We start from the raw sequence: 16,597 nt of genomic DNA on the forward strand, positions 1-16,597 counted from the left end.
TTTCTCCTTTAGTTTGTCTTCTTGAGCCCTGGATGTGCCCAAATGATGTAGGACGGTTTCTTAATTTTCTTATTTCCCTTGTTAGTTTCTAGTAGCTTAGTGTTTTAATTGGACTAGGAGTCCTATTATGATTGCCATTAGGAGTTTCTGTTAGAGTAGGACATGAGTAGGAGTCAAAGGGAGAGGAAGGCTTGATGTTTATAAATAACGGACGTGAATGACCGTTAGGATTATCATCTCTCATTTAATAATAAAACAAGTTTCAGATTTTATAGTTTTCCTTGTGGATTCAAGGTTTTTTTCTTCTTCAACAAGTTGAACGGTGATCTTCGCCTCCCTTTCTCTAGCTTCTACCACGCGCAAAGATGCCCTAGATCTTCTTTTCCCTTGCACAAGATACACCACAACATAGAAAATACTATCTTTGTATAGTTGCTAGTGCAGAAAGAAGGATCTTAATGTGTTAATATTGATGTACTGAGCTTCCATCAAGCATGTAGGCTAACACATTATTCATTTATGTTATTCTCTCATTTTGTTCTTGAAGCATGCAATTCAAGAAGGGAAATGTTATCAGGACTACTGTATTTTGATGATCACACTCCTCACTTTATTAAAAGTCCGGTATGGCCAGCCCCATAGGATGATCCAACCGTCCATTAGATGGGCCACAACCTAAATAGTAGGGCTGCAACTCGAGCCGGGTTTTACCCGACCCGCATCGACCCGACCCGAAAATAGCCTGGGTCGGGTTCAGGTTATATGGGTTTCGGGTCGAGCCGGGTTCAGCATTCAAAAACCCGCATGAATCTCGGGTCGAGCCGGGTTTGAAGGGGCCCGACCCGACCCGACCCGAGTTACATAAGTTATAGTATGTACATTTTTTCTATTGTTAGTTAAAAGTTAAAGGGATAATTACATTTACACCCCCTCTAGTTTCTGACACATCCACTTCCACCCCTATAGTTTAAAACGTGACAAATACACCCTTGTAGTTTCAATTTGTTTAAGGTAGGCCCCCTCAGCTGAAGGTTCATCCATAGATTGAAGGGTTAGGATGATCCAATGGAGCTGATTTTTTGGGCACACCCTATCTATGTCAGGACCCATCAAATGAACGCTTTGGATCATCCAAACAATGTGGGCCCACATTATTTGGATGATTTTTTGGTAGTGTTTGGATTCAGGTAGGGGCCCACATTATTTGGATGATCCAAAGCGTTCATTTGATGGGTCCTAACATAGATATGGTGTGCCCAAAAAATAAGCTCCGTCGGATCATCCTAACCCTTCAATCTATGGACGAACCTTCAGCTGAGGGGGCAAACCTTAAACAAATTGAAATTACAGGGGTGTATTTGTCACGTTTTAAACTATAGGGGTGGAAGTGGATGTGTCAGAAACTAGAGGGGGTGTAAATGTAATTATCCCAAAGTTAAAAGTGAAAACCCACGCACCCACTGTTACTGTATGTGAGTGTAATTTCTGCCTCTATGAGTTGAGTTGATTCAAGTGTTTGATTCAGCATTGTTTGATTGTAATTACAACATTGTTTGATTACAGCATTGTTTGATTCAAGTGTGATGTGAGTGTAATTACATCATTGTTTGATTCAAGTGTAATGTGAGTGTAATTTCTGCTTCTATGAGTTGAGTTGCCTTGCCAAACAAGAATTTTCCTTAAAAATTTGCGTCAACGTGAAAAAACCCGACCCGACCCGAACCGACCCGAGATTTATCATGGGTAGGGCCGGGTTTCGGAATCGTGGGTTTTCCGGAAAAAAACCCGACCCGACCCGACCCGAGATATTTCTCGGGTAGGGTTGGGTTCTCCAAAACCCGACCCGCCCGACCCGAGTTGCAGCCCTACTAAATAGGTTGTGCCCCAGAAATCATTTCCATAGGTTAATCCCAACCATGGTTTAAAATTTCGGTTTCGGTTTTGGAACCCTGAAATTCCGAAATTTCGGTCGAAATCTGATAATAAATTAAAAAAGAGTATTTAATAAATTTCAAAATTTCCGACCGAAATTCCGATTTGAATGTTAGATGGTAGATCCTAACCCTCTATAAATCGGAGGGTTAGGATCAATCTATGGAAATAATTTTTGGGGCACAACCTATCTAATGGACGGTTTGGATCATCCTATGGTGCGGGCCATACCGTACTTTTAATAAAGTGAGGAGTGCCCTCATCAAAATACAGTAGTGCTGTTAACATTTCCCTTCAAGAATTGATGTAGAGTGTTGGTCTCTATCGTGGAAACAAAGCCTTATATTTCACGAGAAAAAAAGGGCCTTGTTGCTAATTGAAAGATGAGTTTTAATAAAAATGAAGAAAGATAATGTAGAAGCATCCATCTTAAACTTACCATCAGTTTCGGGTTTGGCAAAAGAAAAGCTAAGCTTATGATTTTTGTAGTCTTTTTCATGACAACAGATTGCGAGCCCCAATCCAATTATTGGACTCAAAATTGCATTAATTTTGAGTCCAATAATCGGTTTTAGGTAGGGCACATAATAGATTGCCACAATCTAAAACGAACAGCGCCTAGGCATAAGATGTCTGTTCGGGATCAGAACCATACCGGCATGATGATATACAAGATGAACGGTCTCGATTCCAAATACAATGTACTTGTGTGGGACCTAGAAATTGGATGTATCATTGATCCCAAGAGCGACTTTCTCAAAATCTGTATAGATCCATAGGAGATTTCCTACATCCAGGCCGTCCGTTGCAAGGCCCCAAAATATCGTGGGACCCCACATGTAATTTCCTTGGAAAATCATATCATTGGTTAGAGGCTCGTAGCGATGATAAGGGAACATCTATTTATTTACGTAAGATTTGTGTGGACACTAAATTTCTAGCCAAACCAGCAAATCTCTCTCTCTCTCTCTCTCTCTCTCTCTCTCACACACACACACACACACACACAATCGGATCGTGTTTTCCGGAGTAAGGAAGCAGGGGTTGTTAACGGTCATGGCGCTTCAAATTTCACTCTCGTCACCCTCTCTACGTTCCTCCGACAATTTATGGTCTCCAAATCAGCCTATCTTTTTGGGGCAGATTGGGAATAAGTGTTCTACTCGAGTTTTGAGAAGGAGTGTAGAGAGGAAGAACAAGAGTACAAGGAGAGAGAATAGGGTCACTGTTAGGTCGAGCTTGGAGATGGCAGGGCCTGTAGAAGTGGTGGTGGGCCAGGTGTCTGAAGTGAACAAGGACACTTTCTGGCCTATTGTTGAAGCCGCGGGAGAAAAGGTTGTGGTTCTCGACATGTTCACTCAATGGTAGCTCTCTCTCTCTCTCTCTTGACCCTATTGGATTCATTTATTAATGATTTATGTACAGATATGTTATTTTGTGATCTGGGTTCCTGATTTCTGAGAGAATTAGTTGGTTATGCATGTTGGTTTTCTGAAAAATTCAGGAAATGCAGCTTCTATTATTCATTTTGAGTCCGTGGTTTAGTCTGAAATGTTCATGATTGTTGGAAATTGTAAATCAAAATCAATGTTTATGGTTTTGTGAAAAGTCTTTGTGGTCTTCTAGGATAGTTATTATTTGTGGAAAATATAAAAGTCATTATATGTTTTCTAGAGTTCTTAATGTCTAGGCTGGATTATCAAAGAGTCAATGGGGGAGTTCCTATAATGTTGCTTAGAATCCCTAAAGGACTCATGGGGACTACAATAAGGTTTTTAATGTAATTAGCTATTTTAGGAGTGTCTTGGGTCTATAAGTATGAAGTGATTTGTGTAGAGATTGTAAGCTTAGAGAGAAGCTTCAAGGATAATGGTTCAAGGGAGAAGAAGTGTGGAGATTCTAAGGAAAAGAGGAAAGATTAAGAATACCAAATCACTTGTAAGTTGTTTTTGATATCTATAAAAGGGTTTATATTTTGGTGTTACATTTGTGTTTTAGTGGAGCTCTACACGGTCCCTTTGGTGATGTATCTCCCAAGCTCCCTTACCTTGCTCTTATGATCACAGCACTGCATAATCGATTCATCCAATTGGGGCCAACACTAATTATTGTAAGTTAGTTGAAAGTTTTTAGTTTTGAGTTCTATTTTTGGTCCCTAGAAGAATTGGTTCATGATGCTGTTACATACCTAGGTTGACTTAAGTTAGTTGCTTGTTATTTGATTCCATGATTTGAACCATTGTTAGCTTTTACATCAGCTCCTTGGTGGCTGTGGTTGCCAAGGGTCTGGTCTGCTTCCTAGCCTTCTGCCCTTCTATGTTGGTGAATGGTTCCCGTAAGGGTCGGGCCTGTTTGATTGCACGGCATAGCCTCGGAGAATAGTGGAATAAGTAGTCAACAGGGAAGAGGCAAGCATTGGATTTGCTTGGAATTACCTTAGAGAATAGTGGTAAGTAGTGTTTGGTTGCATGACATAGACTCGGAGAGTTGGGGAATAAGTAGAGGGTGTCATTACCAATATATATATATATATATATATATATATATATATATATATATAGAGAGAGAGAGAGAGAGAGAGAGAGAGCACCATTCCCAAGAAATTTCAAGCAAATTTCCACCTTATTGTGGATTTTGGCTTGGATGTTGTAAGGAGGGGACAAGAATGTCACAAGCAATAATTACCCATCAGACATCCCAGGAGTCTCCAAGGAGTTCAATGCTATATTGGCAACCAAATGAAGAACTTTGCTGACGTGGCACCCAAATGCCAAGCAAAATCCCTAATCCTCCCTGGCTTTTTCAGGGCTGTAGAGTCTTCAGCAAGTGCGTCCTTCTTCTCGTATCCTCTTTATGATCGTGGTGGAAGCTTTAAGCTGGATGCTAGCTAAGGCGAAAGAGTGTGCGTTCATCAAGGATTTTGTTGTTAATCCATTGGGGCTGGGGATCAGCCACTTACAGCATGGGAATGATGTGTTGCTTTTAATGAGGCTAGTGAGGAGAAGGTGAGGAACCTTACGATAGTTCTCAGATGTTACGAAGCCATCTCAAGGAAAAGAGTGAACTTTTCAAAGTCCTTAAGTCTTGGGTTTCTGTTTGGATAGTGGGGACAATGGACCGCTTTGCTAGAATTTTGGGTTGCCAATTTGCGACGATTCCCAAATCCTAATTGTGAGTCTGTGACTTTCTTTGTGTGTGGAAGGCTTCCTAAGAGCTTATGGGACCTGGTGGTTGAGAGATTTGAATGGAAGATTTCATCTTGGAAGAGGTGTTTACTCTTGTTGGGGGCCAAAATTATGCTTATTAAAGTTAATGCTTGTCAGCATCCTTTGTATTTTATACCGCTCTTCTGTTACTGAACTAGTGTGATTGATAAGCTCTTCCCTTGTGGCTCTTTCATTTTTTATTGGATTAAAGACATTCCGATGTTCTGTTTCGAAGCAGACGCTATTGCCAATGGAGAAATATTTGCACGAGAAAATGGCGAGAAACCGACCGTCTTCAAGCTTGTGTAGGTTCTTAAGAGAGTTGTAAGAATTAATGGAATTTTCAAAAGTGTCAAAGAGGGTGGTTTTGATGTTTTTAACCCACCCATTTGGGAAGGTTAAAAACACACCAAATGTTAAAACACACCATTCATTTAGGAAGGTTAAAACTTAAAACACTCCAAATGTGTCCGAAACAACTAGAAAATAGCCACTAAAAGGGTGTAGACTAGAAGCAAGGCGAAATTTTGGCACGGCTATGGGCTAAATGGCCTGTTCTGGTCGGAAACAACTAGAATGATCAGAACCATTCAAAAAAAAAAAAAAAAACTAGAATGATTGGAATATACCAGAACGAGGCAAAACAAGGTGAAACTTTGCCAGGAACGTTTTGTTCCATTTTCTATTCTGCAATAGAACGAAATTAATAACTAAGTTATGGAGTGATAAGGAGGCACCGAGGCAACGTGCAAACCAAAGAAAGAAGGTTGCCTTGGATTTTGTACAAGTGATGAACTCCACCTTTTCTCGGAAAATGGGTTCGGCACTTAGATGAGGAGTATTCTCATTTGTGGAGAGAAGTTATCACTGGGAAGTAGGTTGGCTGTTGTGATTCGTACTTGAGGACTCATATCACGATTTTGGGTTCACAGTTTGAAGAGATATCATGAGGCACGGATGAATTCTAGGATGTGTAAAGTTTTGGGTTGGGGTAGGTGTTTGAGTGCGTTTGTGGATTGACTCTTGGTGTAATGAGTGGCTGCTAAAGTAGTAATTTCCTTGTTGGTTCATAATCATGACTTTCCTTGATGCAAGTGTTGGGGAGTTATTTGAATGGGAAGATGGTAAGGCGGCTTGTGTCGTTAGCTTTCGCTAACACGTCTTTGATTGGGAAGTGGATGTTGTGGCCAAGTTTTGGAGAAGATTCAGGGCAGTGTATATTTGATAGTTTGCTTGTGACTGCCACATTTGGAATGAGTGCACAAAATGGCTACATGGTCATCTCCTTTTTCCATCGGCTGAGTGGCACCCCTATGGTTTACTCGCCTGCTAGTTTGCCAGGGTCTCGACTCATCGGATGATGGTTTTTTTGTTGGATGGCATGCCTTGATAATACCATCATGGCCAATCATCTGCGAAATCTCCATCAATTTATTATCAACTGTTGTTGTATGTGTAGGTAGTGGAGGAGACCGTGTGTCATCTCTTCACCAATTGTTCTTTTGGTGAGGGAGATTTGGTGGTTTGTTCTGGACATATTTAAGCTCAATTAGTTGTTTCCCAAGCTTATCAGTGCCTTGTTTGAGGCATAGGCCTCGACCCATAAGCTTCTAGAGATGAGATTCTTTGGAACCTTGCCCTCGATGCTACCTTATAGCTGGTATGGAAGAAGAAACAAATGGGTTTCCATAGGGATCCTTAAGCCAATGCTGGTGATTCGCCAAACCATTTTTTCCTCTATGGTGTGATGGGCCGTGGGTGAGAACAAATTCAACTCCTTTTTAGAGATTGATATTCGGGCTGCTTGGGACGCAGTTAGGGACAGCCGCTCCTCATGGAATCACCCTCCCCTTGGTAGTCTCAATATCCTCCTGGGTCATCAAACTTAACTTTGATGGATGCAGTGAAGTGACTTGGGGTCGGCCAGGTCGGTCATCTTTTGTGGCCACGACAAAAAAATGTTCATTGGGCATTTTTGAGGCCTATCGGGGGTCCTTGCTCTAAAAACCATTGTCATTCTCATTGAGCATGCTACTCTATGTTCCTTGACTGTTGAGGGTAATTCTCTCAATGTCTTCCTGTGGGTGAAAGATGAGAAATTATACCATTGGAGATTTGTGGGTGCGATGGAGGTTACCGACCATATCATAGGGAAAGACAGTTTCTAATGCATCCATCGATCGGCTAATGGAGACACAAACTCCTTATATCAAGGTGGTGTGACCAAAGTGTCATCATCCATTCGTGACCACTTTCCTTTTGAGGACCGTGATTGATCTTTTTCTTGTTTTATTTTCTTTTTCGTTGCTTGACCAGCTCGATTATGATGTTTGGGGTATTCTTTTTAAGCTTGATTATCATTAAAAAAACTCGCCATCATTGTTAATACATCAGTGTTCTAAGCCTTTCCACCTTTCCTCTTAAGTTTCATGTCCCTTTTCATTGCATGCCCTTTGTTGTATCTTATTACATTAGCATTTAAAAAGCTGAAAACTGTGAGGCATATGCCTAACCCGATGATCACTTCCCTCAATCACTTTATGGAAAATAAATTCAGAGTAAAATTGTATTGCACCTGAAACATAATTGCATAAAGTTTCCTTTCAAATTAGGAATGATACATATCTGGTATAAAGTTAATAATTGCTTATTTGTTGTGGAAAACACTCATGATGCTTCCCATATGAGATCCCTTTTGAGTCTATAAGGAGACGAGAGGAGCTCCAATCAGTGTTCTTTCCCTCTATAACATTGAAACACAAGTAGCCTCAGGAAATACTCTAGCAAGTGGCCTTTCTCTGTTGAGTCTCTTAGGCGGCAAGAGGAGCTCCAAGGAGTGATTCTTCCTCTCTATTTCATAGAAACACAAGCAAACTCAGGAAGTACTCTAGAAAATGGCCTTTCCCTCTCTCCTCTTTCTAGAGAAATGCCTATGGTGCCTCATTTTCTAGTGAAATGCCCATGTAGAAGTTTTCTCTTTCCAACACATGTACGTATGGAAGAAAGAGGAAGCAAAGAGCTAGGAGAATGTTATCTTTTGCCAGTCTTCTCTCTTCTCTCTTCTTTGAAGGGACCTTGAATGCTTTGGCTGCTTGCAAAAGGTCATCTGTCTAGTGACTCTAGTCTCTTGAAAATGATAAGTTTTGTTTTAGTACTGCCTCCCAAAGCTAGGCAATTAGAAGTCAACCATCTAGGACCCTTGCAAAGTACACCAGCATCCTTGAGGGTCTCTTGGAGAGCGACATGTCCGATGCCCAGTGGCTCTCATTATGCAGCTCCCATGATGTCATAGTTATTACAATTACCTGAAATGGGTCGTTTTCATAACCGACTGCAGCTTTGATGTCATCATAGAAACACCCCCCCCCCCCCCCCCCCCCCCCCCCCCGCCCCCCCTCCCCCCTCTTCTCTCTCTCTCTCTCCAGCATGTGATTTATACTTTTTGCACCACTGCCTGCCTCCATTGCATGTTGTTTGATTTCCACTTGGGTGGCTTGAGTTTCACCAGGAGCTGTTACCATCGATGATTTGGAGGTGATTGCATGCGATTTTCCTCCGCCGTGGGTGAGTTTATCCAGGGGTTGATTTTGTGCCGCAGTGGCTGAAAACATCAAGTGGCTTTTGCTCCAATGTGGGTGAATTTGACTTCTTCATGGGGAGAGTTTGTCTTGCTGGACAGACTTCAACATCTTTCCTTGCCTTTTAGTTTGAAAACACACGAAGTGTTGGCTAATTTTAAATGTCTATACCTAGATAGTTATGTTGGTTCCATATCAGTGTCAATTCTTCTAAAGCTGTCTGGACTTCTGAATTCGATGAGTGAGTAGGGTATGGTTTCTACCCACAGGACTCGTGATGGCATTTCAACTGTGGATAAAATCTATGGGAATATGAAAAATGACCAACTGATGTTACTAGTTGCTACATCTGTGTTGATTTGAAACACCATCGTGAGTCATTGGATTGAGTCAACCAAGTGACTCATGAGTCAGCAAGTGGTCAAGTAAATAATTTTTAAATTGTTATAAAGAAAATTTTATAAAAATTAAATGTAACCGAACATCAGCCACTGGGTGAAATCCAGTTTGAATGCTTTATGTTATCAACCTCTCATCCAGTTAATGGCCCATTCAATTCAACTCTGACGAGTCCGAGTTGACCAACAGGGTTTTCAAACTAATATGATTTAGCCCCACATTAAGTAGTAGTGATTCCTGAAACAAATCAGGAATTTATGATTTTTTTGTTTATTGTTTAGTTTGTCCCTGATGTAGCCATGGTTGGCTCAAATGAGCTTTTCTTGTCCTGTAAACACCCACCCTTCCATCCAACATATTGTTATTCTATTATCTTTTTTGTTTATCTCAAATCTCTAATTGTTCACTGATTTCTCAATGTATTTTCATCCCACCGGTTTGAATTTCAAAGCAATGCCTGGTACACTATATTATATCGTATCATATTATGCTATGGGCATGTGCATCTGCATACTTTCTCTAATTTCATTGATTTAACTTGTGAAGGTGTGGTCCTTGTAAGGTGATAGCACCCAAATTTCGAGAATTATCTGAGCAGCACCTTGATGTTGTATTTCTAAAGCTTGACTGCAATCAAGAGAACAGGGTCAGTGTGATTCTCCTGGCTTCAGTTGTTATCAAATCTTCTCTCTCTCTCTCTCTCTCTCTCATATATATATATATATATATATATATATATATATATATAGAGGAATGATAGATGCAAGGGCCAGAGAAGGGCCCTTGAATAGATCCACATCATTTTTCAAGTCGGTTGAGAAACTGAATTCAGTTTCACTTGATGACGCGCGCGCGCGCGCGTGTGTGTGTGTGGCCTTTGTTGATTGATCCATTTGTTCTTTGCAGTCTTTAGCAAAAGAATTGGGGTTAAAGGTGGTTCCCACCTTCAAGATTCTCAAGGACAACAAGGTTGTAAAAGAAGTAAAAGGGGCCAAATTGGATGATCTGGTTCTTGCTATTGAGACTGTTAAATCCACTTGACAATATCCTGCTTTCTTCAGCAGGTTCCACTGCCATTTTAAAATAATCAGTCTACTTTTCATAACAAATCTGTAAATGTTAAAATACACTATTTTTTAATAACAAACCTGTAATAATTAAATACAGTATTTCTATCAAAATGATCCTTGGGACTGGTTGGGGCTGCCAAGAAATTGGTATTACATACTCCAAATAAAGGAAATAAAATGTGATTGTATTCTCTGAGCTATTCTTAGACCTTCTTATTCGTCGAAACTCAAAGTAATAATAAACACACACACATGCACACACTATATTCTCTCTCTTTGTAGGGGATTGAAAACATAGTGATTTAAATCGATAGGGATTTAAGTGGACTGTGACATGGTCATAGCAATATATGTGAGCATTATCTTATTTTGGGTACAAAAAACATGTGGGAGATTTAAAGAGAATTTGACCCAAATTAGTTATATTTCATCAAAAAAAGGATAAATTCTGGCTATTACAGTAGTAGCCTTTTGATAACTTGGTAAAAGAAATGGCTTGTTCCTTAACTCTTTAATACAAATGGATGTGTGTTTATTAAAATTAATTCACTATGGTCATGTTTGGATTGCAGTAATTTTTTTGGAAATGCTTTGAAAAGATAAACTTTCCCAAAATATCATGCTTTTCCAATGACTTGAGCCACCGCCGGTTCAAGTTTTATGTACAGGAACCTTTAATCTATAATGGTATCCCTAAAATTTGTAATTTCCCTTCAAATTGTGGAAACAAACAAAAAAAATTCTTTGGAAAAAGATTTTCAAGAAGCTGAGGTGGTAGGCGAACTACTATAGTGAGCATTAGTTCCTAATAATGCTCACGTGTATTGTATCACTTTTGCCTCTTTATAAAATTACAAGGAGGTTCCACAAGTTCTACATTATATCATTTTTAAGGAGAGTGGTTGGAAAACTTCCACTCAAACTTTATTGGGTGTCCCATGTGATGAAAAGGGGCGCATTTATCATTTTCCAGTAATTATGATGATTAAGTGAAAAGCTTCATAATACACTTTTTTTTATCTTTTATTTATTAAAAATTTAGTTTCTCCAATTATTTAATATAAGCGTGATCCTATAAACTTGTATTCTCGATTATTTTATAACTTTAACGTGCAATGCCTACGTATTCTCTATTTTTTTGGCATGGACGGTGGACCCCTACCGGTTTATTGTAAGGAGAGAGATTACAATCAACATAAAGAACACTAACACTATCACAAGAATAGAGGTGCAGATCAATGGAAGAAAATAAGATCTATCCTTAGAAGCAATATCTAGGGAAAGAAGAAGCACAAAGAATCTTTTGACTCAACTTCCTAGCTTTCTGGCGCTTCAACAAATTCTGGTAGTTTTTCTACTCAGCTTTTGATGATTCTTATCAATCTGCCCAATAGCTTGGGAATGAGGGTCAATCCATTTGCATTTTTTCGCCATGATTTTTATCTGAATACCCTGAAGGAGGGGTTAGGAACTTGGGTGTTGATTCTCTCCTCATCATCTTCATCAAGATCGTCGACTATACTGAAAATATCATTTTCCTAACCTACAGTCCTACACCTTAGCTTTTGGTTGTCGTTTTAAAAATATATTTTACATGAGGTAAGGCGTGACGTGAAGTATTATTTAAAAATTATAGTGGCGCCCACTTGATAGCTTGATCTTTCATGTAGGGTAGTGAGTAGTGACGTATGGCGTGACGTCCAGTATTATTTAAAAAGTATAGTGGGGTCCACTTTATAGGGTGATCCAAACCGTTCATTCGTTGGGCCACAACATAAATAGGCAGTATCCCAAAAATAATTTCTGATCCTACTCCCTCCCGTAGTCCCATCTCGGTGGTATATAAAGCAACTTGTTGGCAGTAGATAAAGCACGCAACTAAGACCAGTGTCTTTATTTCACTCACAGCGGAATTTCGTCGAACAGGTGGTGAACTAGGGTTAGAAGAAGCATATGGCTAGCACTGGTGATGTGAAGCGGATCAAACTCGGAACCCAGGGCCTTGAGGTTTCAGCCCAGGGCCTCGGTTGTATGGGCATGTCGGCATTCTACGGCCCGCCCAAGCCCGAGTCCGACATGATCGCTCTCATCCACCACGCAGCCCAAAGCGGCATCACATTCCTCGACACATCAGACGTTTATGGCCCCTTCACCAACGAAGTCCTCCTCGGAAAGGTATAACAAATCACCCCTCTTCCTATTTTTGTACCATTTCAACTCTTTCTCATTTGGGTTTTTTTTGTAGGCACTGAAAGGGATTAGAGAGGACGTACAGTTGGCTACTAAGTTTGGGATCGGTTCTGTTGATGGGAAAAGGGTAATTCGAGGTGATCCTCCATATGTTCGAGCTTGTTGTGAGGCAAGCTTGAAGAGACTTGATGTTGATTGTATTGATCTTTATTATCAGCACCGTATTGATACTAGACTTCCTATAGAGGTTACGGTATGTGGGTTCACTTTTTGTTTATTTTTTATCTATATGTTAGTTTGACTTTACAAGAATAGATCCCTTGGGATCTTTGGCATTCAAATTGAAGAAAAAACTAACTTTGATGGGAGAGAAAGCTTAGACCTTGCGTCATGTCCGTGGTCTTCTCTATCGGACACTCACTATAGGTCAATGGGGGACCTTGCCTTTGACGTGAAATCTCTCTCTCTCTCACAGTTAGGAGATGAAAACGTGAGTTAGGAATAGGTCAATGGGCAAGGAAAAACTCCCATTAAGATTACCAAACCCAAATCGGTTCGTAACGGATTTGATCTTCTCGGAGGGAAGATCGGCCTCTTGATCGGGAAGGATCAATCAATCCTCCTTTGTGCACAGAGACATTTTCAGAAACAATTTTCTTCATTCCTCTAAGTAGGTCGCGTATAAGTTATTTAAAAAAAGCCCTAATCTAGGTAATCCGTAACAGATTTAGAGGTGGGTTGGGTCAGGGTTGACCATCCTGGACCAGAGGCTCGGATTGGGCCGGGTTAGGGCTGGCCTAGGATTGGCCTCAACCCGATCCAACCCGACCCGAGTTGCACCCCTAATCTGTCCTTGGTCATTGAATCTCTTTTTGACCTATTGATTTTAACTCGTGTGGAAGTTAATTTAGAAGTAGATTGTGATCTTGGCTCGTACAAGCTCAAGCTCAGATTGTTTGGCTCTTGTAAAGCACCAGGTGATCCTGGCGCTCTAGGAAAGGCCTTGACTCAGACCCAGTAGGCAGTAGCAATTATTTAAGGCGAATCCACTCATGTTCTAGAATTTCTGGTAATCTTTCATATTCATGGAAATCATTTGGCAGGGAAAGATCCAAAATTCAAGTCATCTCATCATTTCATTTGAATTCTTCATAAGACTCTACGATTGATTTACTTTAGCTCTCCAATTTTTACGAAGATCCACCAGAGTGATGATCGGTGATACATTTACACCTACAATCTGTCATCATTTCTACTTCATCGACCGTTGGTACCACAATTCCCTAAAAAAAATCCCCTTCACTTTATTGTTACCTACCGAAATCACACTTTCATGGCTTACTGATTGCTTTCTTTTGGTTCTAGAGTAAACCTGGTCACTGGGTTCACCGAGTCAGATATGAGATAGCTATGAGATTGTTTGGTCTGCAAATCTTCTTTGCTTCTTTGTTGGTCAATACCTGTATTATGTCAACCTGCTATAGCCAGCCCTATGCGAGCAAAATCATTAAAGCTTCTGATGTGCTGACATTATTGATGATAATTGTTATCAGGCAATGATAAATCGACCCCCATATAGGGCGGTGCTTAGAGAGAGAGAGAGAGAGAGAGAGAGAGACATGGGGGGTCGATTTATCACTTCCCTTGCTGCCCCTGTTATCATGCATGTGCTTTGCGGTTACTATTTTTTGGTTTATGGAAACATATCTGATGTTTTTGTACCTATTTCTTCTAGTTAATGTTGTATATTGCATTATATTAATGTGGTGGTTACATGATTCTTAATCTTTCTTCTTTTTTGCACAAGATGGGAGAACTCAAGAAACTAGTTGAAGAGGGAAAGATAAAATATATAGGGCTATCCGAGGCTTGTGCTTCGACAATCAGGAGAGCGCACGCTGTTCACCCAATAACAGCAGTACAGATGGAGTGGTCTTTGTGGACGAGAGATATAGAGGAAGATATAGTTCCTACTTGCAGGTGAGGTTGATACTCTGCGACTTTCAGCAGCTTACAGAGAAATTAGTATGTGGGTCTTAGTTCTAATCTGTAATTCTTTGTATGCTATTCAGAGAACTTGGTATAGGGATCGTTCCATTTAGCCCTCTGGGTAGGGGCTTCTTTTCGTCAGGGGCCAATGTAGTTCAGAATTTGGCAGATAATGATACGCGAAAGGTATGTTTTGATATGCAATGCATGCATATGCTTTACATTACTATTTGATACATTGAAAAGTCATGTAACAGTAAGGCCCTTCATTTTGGATTTTGAGACTTGATTTTCTCTATGTGGCTTAAGATTGTAACTTCATGTAACAAATATAATGAGGATTTAAGCGAAATCGAACACTGTAAGCATCACCTTATACGTATAACTTTTTTGCTTCAAGGTGTTACTAAAATGAATTTATTGTGTCGTAGATTTTACCCCGATTTCAACCTGAGAACATGGAGCAAAATGCACGTATATTTGAGCGTGTAAATGAAATGGCTACGAGGAAAGGATGCACCCCTTCGCAGCTTGCATTAGCTTGGGTCCACCACCAGGGAAGTGATGTGTGTCCAATACCAGGAACCACCAAGATTGAAAACCTCAACCAGAACATTGGAGCTCTGTCTGTGAAGCTAACACCAGAAGAAATGGCTGAACTCGAATCCTATGCTTCTGCAGATGCGGTTAAAGGTGATAGATATGGAGCGCTTACAGCGACTTGGAAGGACTCAGAAACTCCACCTCTGGCTTCCTGGAAGGGTGAATGATCAGCAGCTCTTCTTTTCTGAAGCTTGTATGACGCGGCCCTCTGTATTTTTGAACACTGTCTGAATTTTTGTTCACGTCTGTAATAGAAGTGTAGGAACAGTAAGAATGCTGTACCGATATTTTTCTCTGTTTGCTCGTTTGTTGTTGTTGTTGTGCATTGATGATGATACATACTCTGTGAGTGCTTGATTACACCACATAGCTTTATGCATTCATATCTTGCATATGAATCCTGCTCATTTTTCTTAACCATACCAAATTTATTTGGTCGGCCTCTATATCAATATAATTTCGATAGGCCCAGGTTATACTTCTCATTTTTTGTTTTGCTCTTTTCCAATCTATGCATATGTTTTAATTATCTCGTTTAGGCATGATTAAAATGGTTGATTTTTGGGCCATAGGCAATCTAAGGTGGAACCTACCACGTGAATAGTTCATCACAATCAAGTTATGTCTCATGTGCCTTATATGGCTATGGTTCTATATTTTGAGATTTTTGAGGGCCTTAAATTGACACTTTCACAAATCATGGAATTTGAGAGATGGGTTTAGAGGGCTCGTTTGGGGGTGGGAAGTTCAAATCTCTCTCTCTTCTCCTCTCTGCATCACTGTTACAGTTGGTAAACAAATATTCCATGAAATTGTTTTTCATGATTGCCAAACATGTGCTAAGTGTGAAAGTAGGAAATACTAAAAGGAAAGGCTACTGGTATTTGCACTAACTTGCCTGAACTTGTGTATTTAAAACCGCTTTCTAAAGCTATTACAGTTCCCAAAAAGCTATCTCAATAGGTATGCAACCTGGGTATGGTACAGTTCCCAAAAAGCTAACTCAATAGGCATGCAACCTGGGTATGGTCGGGATGAGCTTTTGCTAAGCAAAGGGAACCTAAAAATAAAAGAGACCCGAGTTGCATTGCCCCCCTATCTCTGAAACCAAATAAAACAAAATAAAAGACCAGCTGATTTTGTGCAATTATGAAAACATAGTAGTGCCAATATCAATACCCAAAAGAAATTCTCCTCCCTAAAAGACACTCAATGGCCTCATTGTTTGCTCTATCTAATCCATAGATATGAATGAAAAGCATAAGACCGACCGACCAAATGGTGTTGAGATAACCTTGACCAAGTGGTTATTATAGACCCGTGATCTATCAAGCCTTTTACCATTTTTATCATATTCTAAAAAGTGAATTTCTGTGTTATCGGAATTTTTTTCTTCACCGTGCCACTGTTTTTGAGTCTTTGGTTTGACTCATGATTGGTTAGATGTGGATAATGAAGGCTTTTGGGGGAGCATTTGGAATATTAGATGGTGTTTGAATACCTTACTAGAGGTCTTATTAGGCTCTTGTAAATCGAGGTCCCTTTCAGTTCTAATGCTTAGTATTAGGGCTGCAAGAGGGTCGGGTTTTTCAAAACCCTAGCTCAACCCTGGATCCCATTATCTCAGCCC

The 16,597-nt window shown here is 40.1% G+C and overlaps 2 protein-coding genes across 2 annotated transcripts; both read left to right on the forward strand.

Moving 5' to 3' along the window:
• Positions 1-2,863: 2,863 nt before the first annotated feature.
• Positions 2,864-10,385, forward strand: LOC143862433 (thioredoxin F-type, chloroplastic-like). The gene is made up of 3 exons (XM_077373480.1): positions 2,864-3,296; positions 9,662-9,761; positions 10,022-10,385. Exons 1-3 carry the CDS (start codon positions 2,989-2,991, stop codon positions 10,154-10,156), a joined length of 543 nt encoding a protein of 180 aa, XP_077229595.1. The 5' UTR covers positions 2,864-2,988; the 3' UTR covers positions 10,157-10,385.
• A 1,616-nt stretch (positions 10,386-12,001) lies between these two features.
• On the forward strand, positions 12,002-15,450 carry LOC143861047 (putative aldo-keto reductase 2). The gene is made up of 5 exons (XM_077371932.1): positions 12,002-12,360; positions 12,431-12,628; positions 14,183-14,355; positions 14,448-14,550; positions 14,796-15,450. Exons 1-5 carry the CDS (start codon positions 12,139-12,141, stop codon positions 15,132-15,134), a joined length of 1,035 nt encoding a protein of 344 aa, XP_077228047.1. The 5' UTR covers positions 12,002-12,138; the 3' UTR covers positions 15,135-15,450.
• Positions 15,451-16,597: the final 1,147 nt, after the last annotated feature.

Source organism: Tasmannia lanceolata, unplaced genomic scaffold (genome assembly GCF_043159265.1).
Source record: "Tasmannia lanceolata isolate RefF3 unplaced genomic scaffold, GAP_Taslan_0.1 ptg000037l, whole genome shotgun sequence".
In the NCBI taxonomy this organism is placed as follows: Eukaryota; Viridiplantae; Streptophyta; class Magnoliopsida; order Canellales; family Winteraceae; genus Tasmannia; species Tasmannia lanceolata.

Bases quoted from the DNA above. Each gene is read 5' to 3' on its own strand.
- LOC143862433 (XM_077373480.1), top strand. From the start codon at position 2,989: ATGGCGCTTCAAATTTCACTCTCGTCACCCTCTCTACGTTCCTCCGAC. The intron at 3,297-9,661 runs GTAGCTCTCTCT...TAACTTGTGAAG, and splicing joins CTCGACATGTTCACTCAATG to GTGTGGTCCTTGTAAGGTGA. The intron at 9,762-10,021 runs GTCAGTGTGATT...TGTTCTTTGCAG, and splicing joins ACTGCAATCAAGAGAACAGG to TCTTTAGCAAAAGAATTGGG.
- LOC143861047 (XM_077371932.1), top strand. From the start codon at position 12,139: ATGGCTAGCACTGGTGATGTGAAGCGGATCAAACTCGGAACCCAGGGC. The intron at 12,361-12,430 runs GTATAACAAATC...TTTTTTTTGTAG, and splicing joins ACGAAGTCCTCCTCGGAAAG to GCACTGAAAGGGATTAGAGA. The intron at 14,551-14,795 runs GTATGTTTTGAT...ATTGTGTCGTAG, and splicing joins CAGATAATGATACGCGAAAG to ATTTTACCCCGATTTCAACC.